General features: G+C 40.0%; 1 protein-coding gene across 2 annotated transcripts in view; it reads right to left on the bottom strand.

Moving 5' to 3' along the window:
* NUP88 (nucleoporin 88) overlaps positions 1-16526 on the bottom strand; it is a 29129-nt gene extending 12603 nt beyond the window's left edge. Inside the window, exons 1-8 of one of the 2 annotated variants that reach the window (XM_072940587.1) lie at positions 16168-16526; positions 13632-13801; positions 12777-12902; positions 9704-9790; positions 6782-6955; positions 3398-3584; positions 2757-2904; positions 115-213 (exon numbers count right to left, since the gene is read on the bottom strand). In XM_072940587.1, the coding sequence (XP_072796688.1) occupies positions 115-213; positions 2757-2904; positions 3398-3584; positions 6782-6955; positions 9704-9790; positions 12777-12902; positions 13632-13801; positions 16168-16473 (1297 nt within the window). In that variant the 5' untranslated portion in view covers positions 16474-16526. Of the gene's footprint in view, positions 1-114; positions 214-2756; positions 2905-3397; positions 3585-6781; positions 6959-9703; positions 9791-12776; positions 12903-13631; positions 13802-16167 lie in introns of both variants that reach the window. The other variant, XM_072940586.1, reaches the window with a different exon arrangement.
* Positions 16527-16712: the final 186 nt, after the last annotated feature.

Consider the following 16712-nt stretch of genomic DNA (forward strand, 5'->3'; position numbering starts at 1 on the left):
TGATCTTTTCAAAGGACTCTCTTTTGGTGTCATTTATTTGCTCTATTATTTTTCTATTCCCAACTACTTTTTGATAGAATCTGTGAAACATACTGAAAAGCACAAAAAACTCACCTGATCCAAGAAATTTGTGAAGTTTATGAATCCAAGTGAGCCCAACACTATGCACACCAGCTTCATGAGTACAGTGGTATCTTGAGGGACACTTGGGATCTGCAAATGGAATCAGTAATGATATAAAGGCAGCCATGAGAAAACTGAAAGAATTCACCTGAGCAGGCCACAAACACATTTGTTGATGGAAGTGATGGAAGGTCCACGGGACCTTCACACTATGGCACTATGTCAGAGTTTTAGAATTTTGAAATTTGAATTCAATTTTAAAATATATTTTAAATATTTTGAAAATATAATTAATAAACAATTCAAATATGTTATTTTCTAAATATTAACACAGAGTTCACTGAACTAAACACCTGCTGTCAGGCAGCTCACTTATGCCGTTCTGCCCAATCCTGTGCATTTATTTACAGTTCTTCAAAATAAAACGGTGATTAAGAAAGGTTAACACTCTGCAGGAAACCTAAGCTTGCACACATCTTACGTGAAATTGTTGAAGTCAGCTCGCTCCGACAGCACAGGCACTAAAAAGTCCTCAGCATAACTGCTCAGTGAACAGTCCTGGTACAGCAATACTGTCAGGTGTGAAATGTCGAGTTTTACTTGTCTTGATAATGCTGACTTACAGGTAGTTTTTTTCTTTTTGCTTTTTTTGTTCTTTTTTTGTTTTTTTACAGGTAGTTTTTTAAGTTTAAGTTTTAGATACAGTTTTTACATTTATATTTATACCAAGAAATATAAGCAGTTGTTACCTAATTTTAATGAAAATTTCTGTATCTTTGGAGCCCTAGTTATCAGTAAGACTATCCTGAAACTAAAAGATGAACTCTTGAATACTTACATTATTTATAAATATTTATCTGTGACTCAGGATTAAACAACTAAAACAAGATACAGAAATAATGTATATACTAAAGCTGATATAAAATGGCAGCTGTCACCATAAGCCCCTACACCAAAATTTTCTTCTAACAGCCTCACTTTCTTACTGATGACTTTACAGTAAGTAGATGATATAAAGTATTATTTTTTTAATCTGTTTTATATGTTGAGGCTCTGCATAGCACCTCTGAAAACAGCAATTAAACTATAAAAAGTTAAAAAAAAAATCTCCAAGAACAATAAAGTACTGAAGCCTCTTTTCAACTGCCCACAGACGAGACTGAATTTAAGGCTGAAACCACCTCACTATGTCTCTCATTGTTTACAATGGCTTCTCAAAATGTGTTTATGGTGCTTAAGTCAACAGGAAAATCTTAGTATTAGGATGTGACAGAAATCTATTATGAAAAAGGGCAATATCAGTAACTGAAATAGGAAGTGTGCTAGACACCCGACAGGTTCTAAGGAAACCATTCATTTATGACATTAAGACTCTGGGTATGTGTCAGGGATTGTAATATGCCTTAAGTAAAATTTAAGTGAGTTAACATTTTCATAGGTGAAACTAACAAACTTTTATTTCTTACCTGAAGAATCAAGATAAAAAAACCCAACAATTAAGATTTCCCAAAGATGTATGTATCTTAAGGAAACCAATTAGTTTATGTCACTTTACCTCACTGTGTCTCAATCTCATCTATAAAACAGAGTTCTGTTCAATTCCACATGCCCAATGAGTTCCCTTTGCTGGTTTATTATAAAAGGACTCCCACCGCCTTAAATGTTCCGGCTATACTTTAGTACAGAGTGGAAGCCATCATTACCAATCCTAGGCAAACTAGCTAATAGGACTGTAAGCAGACTAGGCCAGGCTGCTACAAGACTGACTCTGCACCAGAGGAAAATGATGGGCGCCCCAAATGGTTCCAGACTGAGTAAGCTTTTATTCCTCATCCTTCACGGGGAAGAAGACTAAATCCTAGAGGAGACTCTGAAAAAGGGTTGAGAAGCAAATCGGATTACAGCATTTTTATGTCAGAAAGGACCTTAGAGATCATCTGATATTATCCCTATTGTTTTTAGGAGAGAAAACTGAAGATGAGTGAGGCTGAGCAGATGCCCAATACTGCAGAGTTTCTATTCATGTCAGAGCTGTACCCAAACCCAGGACACTCCAGACTCCTAGTCCCAGACTCCTTCCACGCAGCCACTCAGAATCTGGACAACACATTCTTTGACTGTCTCAGCATTTATCCAGGAGCTCCCTAGATGAACAGAGATAACTAGCCAGAAGGACCGGGTGTCAACCCAAGTAAATTAAAACAAAAGGAAAAAAGATCAAAAAGGAAACATTCAACTGGGTCTAAGATAATATGTTTTAAAATGAAAAAAGGTATTTTAAAGAGATAGCTTAATACCAGTATATTATAATTTTATTGTTAAAGTTATTTTAAAAGTTTATTAAAGTTTGCATACATTTAAGAATTTGAATCATGAAATCTACTTTTGACTGGATCAGGAAAAATTCACTATTATAAATCTGGGTGGATCCAGACTGAGGACCACGATCTTAAAACTTGGGAAATCTGTTCAGTCTTTATTGGACCTAAAGGGTAATGTTGTGACTAAAAGGCCAAAAGAACCCAGTCCATTTTTTAAAGGCTGGAACCACAGAAAAAATAAATTACACAGGAATAGTCTGTGACAGTGTAAGTATAATGGGATAAAAGGACTGAATTTAGAGAATACTTTACCTCTGTGAAGTTTAATTGGACAAGAAAAGTCAGAATCAAAGGGATCATCCTCTCCAGACGCCAGTTTCAGAGCAAGCTCCAACTCAACACACTCAAACACATACAGAGAAGGAATGAGGTCTGCCCTGGAATCCCAGGACTTTTCTGACTGTTAAAAAAAAAAAAAAGCACTGTGATTTTTAGTCTTTCATGTTCATTTGGAAATGTACACAATTAAAAACTGAAGCAAAAAGCCAGATCAAATACTGCTTTCAAATTCTTCTTAATTCCACCCCCTATTCTAACAGTGCCTTATTATTCTTAAAAGAGAAAAAAAAAGCCTCTCATCTTTTAGGAAGATGTAAATAAACAAGTTTCAAGAAGAGCCAATTCAGTGATTCAAAGGTTTTTTGTAACTGTCACCAAGGAGGGCAATTTAGAGTTTAGAAAGAAATATGCAGGTTGCTGCGCCAAGTAAGTTGGGCACCTTCTAACTTCTTGCAATTGAGTTTTTAAATGGGCTTCAATTAAAGTGTTCCATTTCCAAAACACACATAAGTGCCAGATACAAACTACAGTTTGTCATGGATGAGCATTCACACTGGTCTGGGAACTACAGCAGGCGCTGGAGGCACACACATGCCCACACCAGCCCGACTTACTGTTTGGTCGTCTTCTTCCTCCCCTTCCAGCACGACACAGTGGTAGAGCATTCCGGACTCAGTGGCAATCACCAAGATGTTGGGGACACAGGGCAAGCAGAGCACGGCGCAGGCGTCGTAACCATAGTTGTCTTCAGCTGCCGGGTGCATGGGCAACGGGCCTAACAGCTTCCCCACGCTCCCAGGGCTAAAGAGGGAGTGCAAACGTATTTGGGAAATGCTGACAGAAGACAACCATGCCCAGCACTTACAACCCTTTCTGACTCTTTCTCCAGCTCTCATGCCTTTATTAAAAATAGTGTATTTCCAATGTCTCCACTTTTTCACTTTCCCACTCAATTTCCACCTCTCTGGTGCTTCTCAGCTGGAGATAATTTTGCTCCCAAGCGGACAATGGTAATGTCTTAAGACACCTTTGGTTGGCACAACTGGGAGGATGGGGGAGAAGTTACCCATGTCTAGAGGCCAGAGATGCTGCTAAACACTGCCCCACAGGACAGCCCCCTACAACAAAGAATTATTCAGCTCAAAATGTCAATGACGCGGAGGTTGAAAGACCCTGCCCTGAATTTACCGTGCTTTATGCTGTCACCACTCCACTGAAATGCTCTCTGGCAAAGGTGACCACTGAGATTCTAGCTGCTAAGTCCAAAAGGGACTTGACTTTCTGTTGCATTTATCACTGGTTAACAGTGATTGCTTCGTAACACCCTTAACATCTGAAACATTCTTTCCCCTAGTTTTCTCTTCCTACCCTTCTGAAAACATCATTCTAATGCTCTTTTCTAATTTGTCTCTTAAATATCGGTGCTCTCCAGGATTCCGCTATAAGCCTTCTTCTCTTTTAAAGATACACACTTACGTAAGAGCATACTGACTATGCCTGGTTTTAACTACTATCTATATTCTGATGACTCCCAAATCTTTCATTCTCAAGTGTAGCTCATCTTCAGGGCTTCAGACCCACCCACTATTTAATTGGACTAGACAAATACATTTACCAAGTGCTAGATGTCACCCCCAAGGAACTGATGGTTTAGTTGGGGAAGCAAATATTTAATTAGAATTACCACACCGTGTATAACAATGCAAGGATTTACAGGGTACAAAGGAACACCAAAACGTACAAAGACAGTAGGTGTGTAAGAAAGGTATCAAAAATAAGGTCAATGGGAAAGTACATTCTGGGAAGGGGCAGTGAGCATCTCGGCTAGGGGGCAGCATATGCCAAGTTCCGGAGGAATGAAAGACCAGGAATTAACAGGAAGGAAACTTAGCTCAGTATGATGGGAGGCAAAGTACAAAGTCTAAGGCAATAAAAAAGTAGTTGGACAGATATTCAGGGCTGGCTTATGAAGCAGGCGGTCTCACGTGCCATGCTCAAGTGCTCGGAGTCTATCTGCTGGGTGACTGCGTGTCACTAGAGGGTTAAATCAAGAGTGATGGAGCTTCACTCTACTAAGACTAATCTGGTAGTAGAGAGGAGGGTGACACAGAGGGGACCAAAATGGGATTCAGGGCAACTATTTAAGAGGAGAATGATCTAGGCAGATGATGAGGGTCTGAGCAAGGATGGGGTATGGAGAGAAGGGCGTATACATTCAAGACATTTTCATGGTAAAATCAATAGAATTTTGAGACAAGACTGTACATAAGAGGATGCAGAAGATGACTTTCAGGTTTGGGGCCAACGTTACTAGGTAGGCAAATGAGGCCAAGCAGTCTGGGAGGAAGGGTAGGGAGGGTAATAATGTTACCTCAACAGCCCTCTGAGAGAGCTGGTGTGTGGGAGGCAGAGAACACTCTGTCCAGGAGAGCGGGACTGAGGCGCGAACCCTCGCCATTCTGCAATCTATCAAGCTCCTTCATCTTTCTTATCTTTTCCATTTTGTATCCTCTCCTGCTCCTGTTTCTACCTTGTCAGTTCTTCAAGTTCCAAGCTTCTGGATAGTCTCAGTCTTCCCAGACAGACAGGCTAAGCACTTACTCTGTCCCACTCCCGGTGACCCTATGATGCCCTGAGCACATCACACCGCACTACAGTAATTAGTTTGCTGTGTGACTTTCTGGTAGATGAGAAATCAACCACACAGCAGGGACTTTGCCTTCAATCTCGTATTCCCACATTCTGCCACATAGTGAGCCTGAATAAATACCTGCGGAGTTGGTTATAAATGAATAAATTACAACGTTCAGACTTGGGCTGTATGCCTTTCAAGTTACAAACTTTCCCAAAATTCTTATGCTCTATTGACTCTAACTCACCATAACAGATGATTATTTCTTTATTTTACCTTCATCTTCTCTCTAGTCCTATATTTCCAAACAAGTTGCCCTTCCTGATCTCATTATTTCTGTTAATGGCTCACTCCTTCATCTAAACAGTAACTAAGTCTTACTAATCCCTCCTCTGTAGTATTTACGATGCTCACTTCTCCCTTTGCATTACTGCCCTAGTTCAAACTCTCACAGACCTTAAACTAAATTTTGGGACAGCTGCTTTAAAAGTCTCTCTGCCCCAGTCCCTTTCCTAACCTGGTGTTTCATTTTTCTCCTGTTTAGAAACCATCCCTGGCTTCCTACTACCCTAGTCCTGCAGAAAAGACTCCATATTCCTTAACTAGGTATTTAACTCCCCAAAACTTTCCCTGGACAGAAACTTCCCAGGTTTTTCATTAAATGCTCCCTGCCTGAATCTTCTGCTGTAGCTCCCAGGGTCTAATCACTGAACTTTGAGTGGCACTTGCCCTTGCTTGTTTTCATACTCAACTTCATGCTACCCTTCTGACTAAGATGGTCTTACCCTTCCTCGATGCTTCATTTAATCCTGCATTAGAACCTTAAGTCCCATATAACATCAGTCCTTTTCCATGAAAATCTCCTAAACTTCTTCAGTCAGAATGTCTCTCCTTCCTCTGGCCCTACTGTGTACCACTGAAGTAGTACAGATATTACCTTTTCATGGTTTGTATGTCTTTTTCCCACAACTGGGACGTAAGATACCGGACTACCATATCTAACCATCCCCATGGTGCTGTGCTCAGACAGGATACATGATACAGATCTTCCTTGACATATGATGGGGTTATGTCCCAATAAACCCATAGCTAAGGTAAAAATATTTTAAGTTGAAAATGCATTTAATACACCTTACCTACCAAACATCATAGCTTACCCTAGCCTACCTTAAACATGCTCAGAACACTTACATTAGCCTACAGTTGGGCAAAGTCATCTAATACAAAGCTGACTTTATAATAAAATGTTGAATATCTCATGTAATTTACTGACTACTATACATAAAAACAGAATGTCTGTAAGTGTATCAGCGTTCACCCCTGTGACTGTGTGGCTGACTGGCAACTGTGTTCGCCCTCAGCTCACCTGTGCAACAGGCTAACATACGTAAGGAACGTCTCCCCATTCTCGTACAAGATGTACAGGGGGAATGCCACTACTTCATCTTTGCCTTTTTGTCCAAATACGTTCTTCGGGACTGCTGACAATGGCCCAAAGTCAAATGCAACTGCTGTCTCTCCTAGAGATGCGGTGTAGGCCCTTCTGAAAAGAGATTTAAAAACCAACTGGTTGAAAACAAAAATAAAATGTCCAATAACAGTAGGTGGGGACAGAATTTATATTCAATGGAGTGAGAAGACAAAAATTATTATTATGAAGAATGTTAAACAACATTGGAAAATTCTCACAAAAGTAAATGAAAGAAGCAGGCCACAAAATTATACAGAACACCTGTCATTTTAAACAGTTGCAATATACAGACACAAAAACAGTAAAAATGTAGACATGCATAAACACAGAAAGAAACAGGAAGAACACACATGAAGACATCAATATCTCAGTGGTAGGATGCATTCATTCCACAAATATTTACTAAGTACCTACTCTATGCCAGGCACGGTTGTAGGTTCTGGGACTACGTCACTGAATTAAACAAAGGCCCTGCCCTCTACTGAGAGAGAAAGAGAGAAGAAATAAACACGTAACACAAAGTCAGACAATGATGTTATGGAGAAAAATAAAGTAGGGTAAGAGAGTAGTGATGGAGGTGTTACTTCAGGTGGTCTGGGAAACTCTGACAAGGTGATATTGGAGCAAAAATTAGAAGGAAGAAGGAAGGGAGCAAGCATGTGGTTCTGTGGAGCAGGAGTAGTTCAGGCAGAGGAAAGGACACAGGCAGAGACTCGAGGAGGGGAGGCGGCAGAAGTTGTCTGAGGAACGGAAAGGAGGCTGGAGCTCAGAGCCAGGGCCGAGGCTAGAGCGGAGCTGGAGGGGCGCAGTCAGGGGCAGACCTGGAGGCCCTTGCAGGTCAGAGCAAAGACTCTGGGAAATCAATGGCGTGCGGAGAGCAGAGAGGCAGAATGATCTGACTTATACTGAAAGCAGCACTCTGGTTGTTCTATTGAGGATAAACTACGGGAAATTTTAAACTATTTCATTTTCTTCTTAATACTTCTCCCAATTATCTACAACAAATATACATTATCTTATAATAAGGAAAGACAAATGATAAAACACACTGTTTTTATATTCTAAAATTTAGTATAATTGGTTTCCCAAAAAGCTTTCAGTTTAATACTAGGTTAATGAATAATTAAAATAAAGTCGTAATTTCATACAATTGAGAGAATCAACATCATTCCAAGGTGTTACAAGTACCATACCTTAGTTTCTTTATCACATGGAAAGGTATATGGTATCAGGAGGCATACAATAAGGAATCCCAACATCCAGAATAAAAGAACTACCTGAGCTAAACTACAAAATTAAGACAATGAATAGAAATAAATAGACACAGAAGTTATTTTAAAGAGACCTGAACTTAACTGGAATTTAATAAATAATATTTCTACTAATGATAGTAGGTGTCAGTTGATGAGTACCTGCTCTGTGCCATACTAAGCACTTTTCATGCATGATCTCATTTATTCTGTACAATAATCCTAGTAAATGGCACTACTTTCTATGTTTCTGGAATGTACAGTGATGACAATGAGGCTCAGTGCAGCTGAATAACTTGCCCAGATGCCACAGCTGACAAGTGGTGGAGCTGAGATTACAACACAGGTGCCGACGCCAGAGCCAAAGCTTAACAACGGCACTTGCTCTACTGCTTCTCAACCAGACACTGTGCCTGGCAAAGGAGGCTGGTAAGCTATGGAAACACACTGCGGGGGAGAAGACGCCCTGACACCAGAAGAGGACCTCTCAGCTCTCAGAGGGAGGTATTTCCCCATCATGGATACGGATGGATTGGAGTTTAAGAAGCTGATGGTATAAGACATGAAAATCATTTAACTGCAGCTTTCAGTTCTGGGACTATCAGAGAGAATTAAAGTGGTCCCAAGGTCAGTGGCAACTGCTGAGTCCTACCAGAAGATGAAATTCCTCTCTGGAGGAACACACACCCTCAACTCAGGCTCTCAACATTCCCAAACATTAAGATCAAGTAAACATAAGTTCACAATGAGAGATCAGCAATCACAGGAGGAAGTGACCATGATTGCGGGGCAGGAGGAAGAACAAACACAGATTTGATCCCCACCTCCCCAGGACTTCAGATATTTAAACAGTAACATACAGAATAGCTATATATAAAATATTCAAAGGAATAAGTGTTAGAAAAACAAAAATAAATAAGACTATTAGATATGACCACTACAGAGACGTGAAAAGAACTAAATGGAATTTCTAGGAATACTGCTACTAAAAGCTTCACTCTACATCACACACTGTGGGTGATCCTGTGTAGTAATCACCAGAAAGACTGATCAGGAGGCCAGAGGAATGGGGATTGTGAGTTCAAAGGGTGATTCTGTTAGTGGTCAAAGCAGCCAGGAACTCGCCCCTGTAGTAGGTAAGAAAACATAAAAGAAGCCAGGGCCACAGGAGAGTCCCAGGGGCTCTGGGGCACCAGATGCTGGTCTGCGGGTCCAGCACCTGCCCGTCTACACTGAGTGAACACCTGCAGGCCTCCAGCCCAACATTTGCCTTTCACCTTTTCTGTAATTTTGCAATGTTTAGTTCATTCTCTTATTCAAGATACAACAGGGAATACATTTCAGCTATTCACATTTTTACACTTTCTTAAAAAAAGACCAAGCTAGTAATGATATTGAGATTTCTAACTTCTTGTTACCTATTCACATTGCCTATTTTTGCTTATTTCTCATATTACCAAAAACATGCTAAAGTCACCTCAGGAAACCCTTCCAATCTCTGTTAAAACTGCATCTATAATTGCAACAAACTAATTTTTACAATTTCATGACACAAATAAAAACTTACCCTTTATTGAGTATTAGACTTTCCTCTTCTGTTTCTGAAAGTATAATAACCTTAGTGGGTGTCTGGGGCTCACGCAGAGAATAAATTCTAGCAATCAAAAGAGAAGAAAGCCAGCATTAAAAATTCTCTTTCATGAATTATCTTGATTACAATGGCCATACTACCTTAAGCAACCTACAATTTAATGTGGTCCATATCAAATTACCCAGGACATTTTTCATAGAACTAGAACAAATAATCCTAAAATTTATATGGAATCACAAAAGACCCAGAATTCCCAAAAACTGAAGAAAAAGAACAAAGCTGGAGGCATAACCCAGACTTCAGATACATTACTACAAAGGTGCAGTAATCAAAACAGCGTGGTATTGGCACAAAAAAAGACATATGGATCAATGGAACAGAATAGAGTCCAGAAATAAACCCACAGACCATTGGTCAATTAATCTTCGACAAAGGAGGCAAGAATATACAACAGGGTAAAGATAGTCTCTTCAGCAAGTGGTGTTGCGATAACTGGACAGCAGCATATAAATCAATGAAGTTAGAACGCTCCCTCACACCATACACAAAAATAAACTCAAAACGGCTTAAGGACTTAAACATAAGACAAGATACTATAAACCTCTTAGAAGAAAACATAGACAAAACATTATCTGACATAAATCTAAGCAATGTTCTCCTAGGGCAGTCTACCCAGGCAATAGAAATAAGAGCAGAAATAAACAAATGGTACCTAATTAAACTTACAAGATTTTGCACAGCAAAGGAAACCATAAGCAAAACAGAAAGACAACCTATCGAATGGGAGAAAATACTTGCAAATGATGCAACCGACAAAGGCTTAATTTCCAGAACATATAAACAGCTCATACAACTTAATAAGAAAAAAACAAACAACCCAGTCCAAAAATGGGCAAAAAACCTAAACAAGCAATTCTCCAATGAAGACAAATGGACAACAGGCACATGAAAAAATACTCAATATCGTTAATTATCAGAAAAATGCAAATCAAAACTACAATGAGGTATCACCTCACACCAGTCAGAAGAGCCATCATTCAAAAGTCCACAAACCATAAATGCTGGCGAGGGTGTGGAGAAAAGGGAACCCTCCTACACTGGTGGGAATGTAGTTTGGTGCAGCCGTTATGGAAAACAGTATGGAGAGTCCTCAAAAGACTTAAAATAGACTTACAATATGATCTAGCAACCCTACTCCTGGCATATATCCTGAGAGAACTCTAAATTGAAAAGATACATGCACCCCAATGTTTATAGCAGCACTATTTACAATAGCTAAGACATGGAAACAATCTAAATGTCCATCAACAGATGACTGGATAAAGAAGTGGTATATTTATGCCATGGAATACTACTCAGTCATAAAAAATAATAAAATAATGCCATTTGCAGCAACATGGATGGACATGGAGATTGTCATTCTAAGTGAGATAAGCCAGAAAGAGAAAGAAAAATACCATATGACATCACTTATATATGGAATCTAAAAACAAAGAGAGAGAAACAAACTTACAAAACAGAAACAGACTCATAGACATAGAGAACAAACTTACAGTTACCAGTAGGGAAAGGGGCTGGGAAGGGATAAATTGGGAGTTTGAGAGTTGCAGATACTAACTAGTACATATAAAATTGATAAACAAGTTCATAGTGTATAGCACAGGGAACTATATTCAATATCTTGTAGTAACCTATGGTGAAAAGAATAATATATGTATATTCACATATGACTGAAGCATTATGCTGACACAACATTGTAAACTGACTATACCTCAATAAACAAATAAATAAATAAACACACACACACACAAGAAAGACTCCATATGAAAGACCATAACAGGTTGAGAAGGCAGTAGATGCCAAGCTTGAGGATATTCCATTCTGAAGAGGCCTGAGGGCACGGACAACTGATAGAGCCAGAAGGAGACAGAACTCTCGGTGATGGAGGGAGCTAAAGGCCAAATATTGCCCCTGAAAGAACCGCACACCGTTTGCACAGACTACCACATCAACAGAGGCCACTGGCAGCAGAGGGAACGAGAGTAAACCAGGATAAGGGACATGTCCCCTGCCCATCACGGATGGACTATCAGTTAGGTAAGATGTCTGCCTCTGCTATCGCAGTCTCCCCACCCCACTACTGAGGAAGCCAGACCCAGAGGAAGGGTGTAACAGCTCCCCTCCTTATCCTTCCAACCCCCACCTCAAAGTGCTGGGACAGAAAGAAGAGTCAAAGAGCAGATCATGCCCCCTCAACTCATTCCAGTCCCTCAAGGTCTCACCTGTCACAGGGCCAGCATATAGTTCTGAAATGAATTTGAGATCAGAGTTTTAAACTGGACAGACTAAGTTTTAATAACTAAAAGTAACCAGAAATCTATAAAATCTGTGTAAGAAGCTATTAAGGGATCAACCATTCAGCAGCAAAAGAAGATTTGGTAGAGCACAGTTAAAATCAGTAATTAGAAAAAGTAAAACTGAAGGAATCTGTACATCAGATAGTTGAGTCTCCCCAATAAACTTTTTACATAAGGCAGATCCAGAAAGTTAACTATGATATAACAGAAATCTCTGTAGGATTAAAACCTTTAATCTTAGGGTACAAAACCTGGAGGGGGCTTTAGAAGTGATCAAATCAAACCTGCTCATTTGACAAACTGGAAACCAAAGTGCCCAAGTTTTTAATATCCCAAAGACAGAAGTGACCTTGGGACAAGAGTTCACATTCCAATTATATACTCTTTCCCGTATGCTACATTACCTCCAATAGAGTGACTTAATGAAAATGGTTTTAGGAAGATTTTTATAGGTCAGATTGGGAAAGGAGAGCCTGGAGACAGGAAGACTAGTTGAGAGGCAACAGCTGTAATTAAGGCACGTAAGTTAGGGCAGCTGGTTGATTTATACGATTGAGAATGGATGACAACAGCCATCAGATAAAGCATTTCCAACATCTAATGATCCATTGAGTGGTACCCTGAGCTATTAACTGGTGACCAGAACCAGAATCTTTCCAGTCACAAAGCTATGAGATAAAAATAAAATTTACCTTATTACATTGTCTGATGTTAACAACACTATGTGGGGATCCAGCATCTCACTTGGATACCAGGCAGCATGCTTTAGAGTCAGAGAGGTAGAACTGGTGAAAAGTCTCTCAGCAATTGGAGTGGTGCTAAAACAAAGACAACAATTTTCCAAAACTGTGATGAATCATCTTCTAGGGAAAATCTATCTTAAACACTTTGCTCTTCTTTCCTTCTAATTTTTTTTAAATCTTGCTGAGAGAGCATTCCAAACATCCATTAATCAATATCAAAGAATCAAAATGAAAATATTTTCTAAACTGTAGAGTATTTTATACTGTACTTCACAAGTGATTTTAGACATAGGATTTTATTTGATCCTTGCAGTAACCTTCTAAGGAAACGGTACTGGGCGTATATTATCATTGTTATTGTGGAAATGAGGAAACAGATTTAGAAAGGAAGCATTTTAAAGGGGCCCAACCTGTAAGTTGTGGAGCTATATTCTTTTCAGGAGATCTTACAGACTCTCATTTTTCAGGATTCGTTGAAAAAGGGGGGAAAAAAAGTTATACTTATGAGCAAACTGTCTGGCTCATGGGTAATAAGTGCTTTTAAAACATCTTATTTCAACCTTCTTGAAAAAACAGCCTGACTTCCAATGAGACAGCAATGTGATAACTTAAGTAGAATAAAAGTGCAATCACAAATGTATTATAAACACTATTATCACAAGATGCCAGTGTGCAGACCATCTGGAGTATTCTGATGATTCAATAGTAACAGAGTAAACACACCTTAAGAATTACCAGTCTTAAACAATTTTCTGCATGTATTGCAAATTATACAGATAAATACCAAATGGAAATATAACTTACCTACAATTCACTGTTGATTTTCCACCTTCAAATTCAGAATTCTTCCCCCATCTTTTAGGTAATTCTAATATCATAAGTCCTTTTATTCCTATAAGTGCTACATGATGTTCTGTTGGACTTAACAAGACTTGATAGATTTCAAACAGGGGTGGATTTATGCAAAGCAATCTCTGGAAATTAAAGCAAACTGGTCAAAATAGTTTATTTGTCAACTCTCCACCACTTCCTTCTGGTACTTTATACTCCAATCAGATTAACTTCCACTTCTGGGAAATCATGCTTTGTTGTGCCTCATGTCTTTGCACAGCTGTTCTTCCTGCAATGGTCTCATCTTCTTTTTTTAGCTGGCTAACATATTCTTGGAGACTCTGCTTCTATACACTTTTCTCCCAAGAAAATATCCCTGATCTTCTGGCCAGGAGTTAATGCATCTTTTCTGCACTCCTATAGCACACACTGGATAATTCTATTACAGTCCTTATCATATTTCCTTCTAATTACCCTTTTATTCGCTCATCCCACACAACTATGAATTATTTGAGATCTATGTCTTTCCTCTCTGTATCCTTAGCATAGTATACATGGCATACTGCTGACTGACTCTCAATATATGTTTTAGCGAACAGATAAAGAACTCAGAAGTACTAGTAAATGATAATTACTGTTATAAATAGTACTATAAGATAGAGAATGGCTTCAAAAGCTTCTGCAGCAAGTAAAATGCTGCTTTACCTAAGCAGATTTAATACAGAACAGTGATATTTTCACGGGGTTCTGTTAAGCTGTTAGTCTCGGCATCATTTGCCCTCAAAAATAATGCACTTCTTCCTATTCCTTCTCATGAGCATCTCAAATTGCCATTTTCTTTTCTAAGTTCAGTAATAAACCATGAGATTACCACTGTATTGCTTATTCTTATGTACAGAGAATCACCCTAAGCCAAAGATCTTTTTAGACAAGACTGTAGAATATGAGATTTCTATTAATTGTTACTAATGTCTGTAAGTTGGGGGTTTGGGGTTGGTTTGTTTTAGCTGCCTTTTGCTGATGCTAATCAAATTGGTTTTTTTCTCCTGTCAGAGATTCTTTCCCTCTTTTCCCTATCTTCTCAATCTTTTCCCTACTTGATTCTAACAGTCTATCTCAAAGGCCACCTTTCTTCAGCTATATATACAATCTAACTTAATCACCCTGGATTACTTAATCATTTGTGTTAATCACAGTACTTAAGAGTTTTTTGGTTTCACTTGATTTGGTTTTTTAAAGTCACTGCTCATGTTTTTGTTTCATTTAAAGTCACAACTCACACTAAACTGCTTTGTTTATCTCTGAGTTTCTGAGATTCTGGAGGATTGAGCGTCATTCAGACAGTCATCAATATTTACTGAGAGCTAATATGTTCCAGGCATGTTGAAGTACTGGGGATACAAAAATAAGTAAGGCAGACACAGCCCCTGCCTTGGTGCTTACAGTCTAGAAAATAATTCAGATAATAAACAAACGAGTATAAATAATTTAATGATGACTGTGCTAAATTCAGCATAGCAACATAGGGTGCTCTGGTAATACCGTGTGCTGAGCATCTGATAATTACTCTTATAAACTGAAATTTTGCCGTCAGTAGATTGTAGACTTGTGACCGACTTCCAAAACTGCACAAACACTGCTAGCACCTTATTAAATTCAAATCATTTCTCATCAACAAGAATCAAACAACGGCACACAATAGATGCCATGCATTAGAATGCGTGCCGCGTTTTTGGTTTTTGTTCTACATTTTTTAATGTCTAAAAGACGACAATGGGTTTATTACAAATAAGCACTTCCATAAAGTAGTGTTTGAGTACAAAAAGTCTGGAATTCTTTCGGATCACACCCACTTTCACATGCTGTTGGCTTATCAAAAACAAGCAAAAATTCCTTTCAGCTGTGGGGATGGCCTAATTTCTTAGAAGGGGAAAAGAATTAACAGTGAATTCCTCCTCCATGTCAGGCACGAAACTCGATGCTTTCAAATTTACCCCCCGACTTGATGCTCACAACAACCCCAAGAGAAAGTTAGGATTGTCTCTATTATGAGTGTGACATCAGGAGAAAGGTTTCTCAGGACCAACCTCCTAAAAATAGCAACTGCACCTCCACTCTCTATCCCCTTAACCCTGGTTTGTTTTTCTTCAGAGCACCTGACGTTTTAGTGTTATTCCATGGTCCGTCCCTTCCTCCCGGACTCCAAGAACTTAAGCACCTTGAGCGCGTTAGTTCCTATCACAGCACCCGGCACAGTGTCGGAGTCAATGAACGTTTGTCGAAAGAGTGAAACACAGAAAGAGAGCCTTGAAAAGGTTCTGTGGACATGTTCTAGCGGAATGGACATAAGGAGGAGGAGACTTTTCCACTCGAAGCTGGACGTCCCAAAGGACGTCTGCGTCCACTTAATAGCATCCCTCCCGGCAGACGAAAACTAGCCAGGACGGGAAACAAAAATGCTAGTTCATATCCCAGCTGAGGGTCATTTCCAAGACCAGCCTGGCCGTACCTGGTACTGGGAGAGGGAAGGCTCCTCACTGGCGCAGCTGAGGCCCCGAAGGCGCACGACTAAGAAGGAGCTGCCTTCTCCGTCCCACAGGAAGAGCTCTCCGCCGAGGCCTAAGACCAGGTTTCTCGTCAGCGACTGCGGCGGCAGCGGCGGCGACGACGAAGGCAATGAAGAAGAAGCCGGCTTCTCAGCTTCGGCTGGGCTCTGGTTTTTCAGTCCCTCCCGGAGCCTCAAGAACACAGCGTGGTTAGGCAGCCAGGTCTGCCACAGTTCGCCGTCGCCCGCGAGTCCTTCGGCGGCCGCCATCTTGGTCCAACACCTCTCCTTCGCCCAGTTGCTCAGCCCGCGGCTGAGCGCAGCCAATCCACGGCCAGCTGTCCACTGGCCAATCATCGAGCAGGTCTCCCTCAACCACGAGACAGAGCTAGGGGCGGGGCGAAGAGGAGGCCAGCCCATCAGGCAGCGACATGGACAGAGGACAGCCAATCACCAGTCAAACATTTACTCCGAAGCCAGTGGGGGCGGGACGAGAAAGTCAACAGACC

Source organism: Vicugna pacos, chromosome 16 (assembly GCF_048564905.1).
Source record: "Vicugna pacos chromosome 16, VicPac4, whole genome shotgun sequence".
In the NCBI taxonomy this organism is placed as follows: Eukaryota; Metazoa; Chordata; class Mammalia; order Artiodactyla; family Camelidae; genus Vicugna; species Vicugna pacos.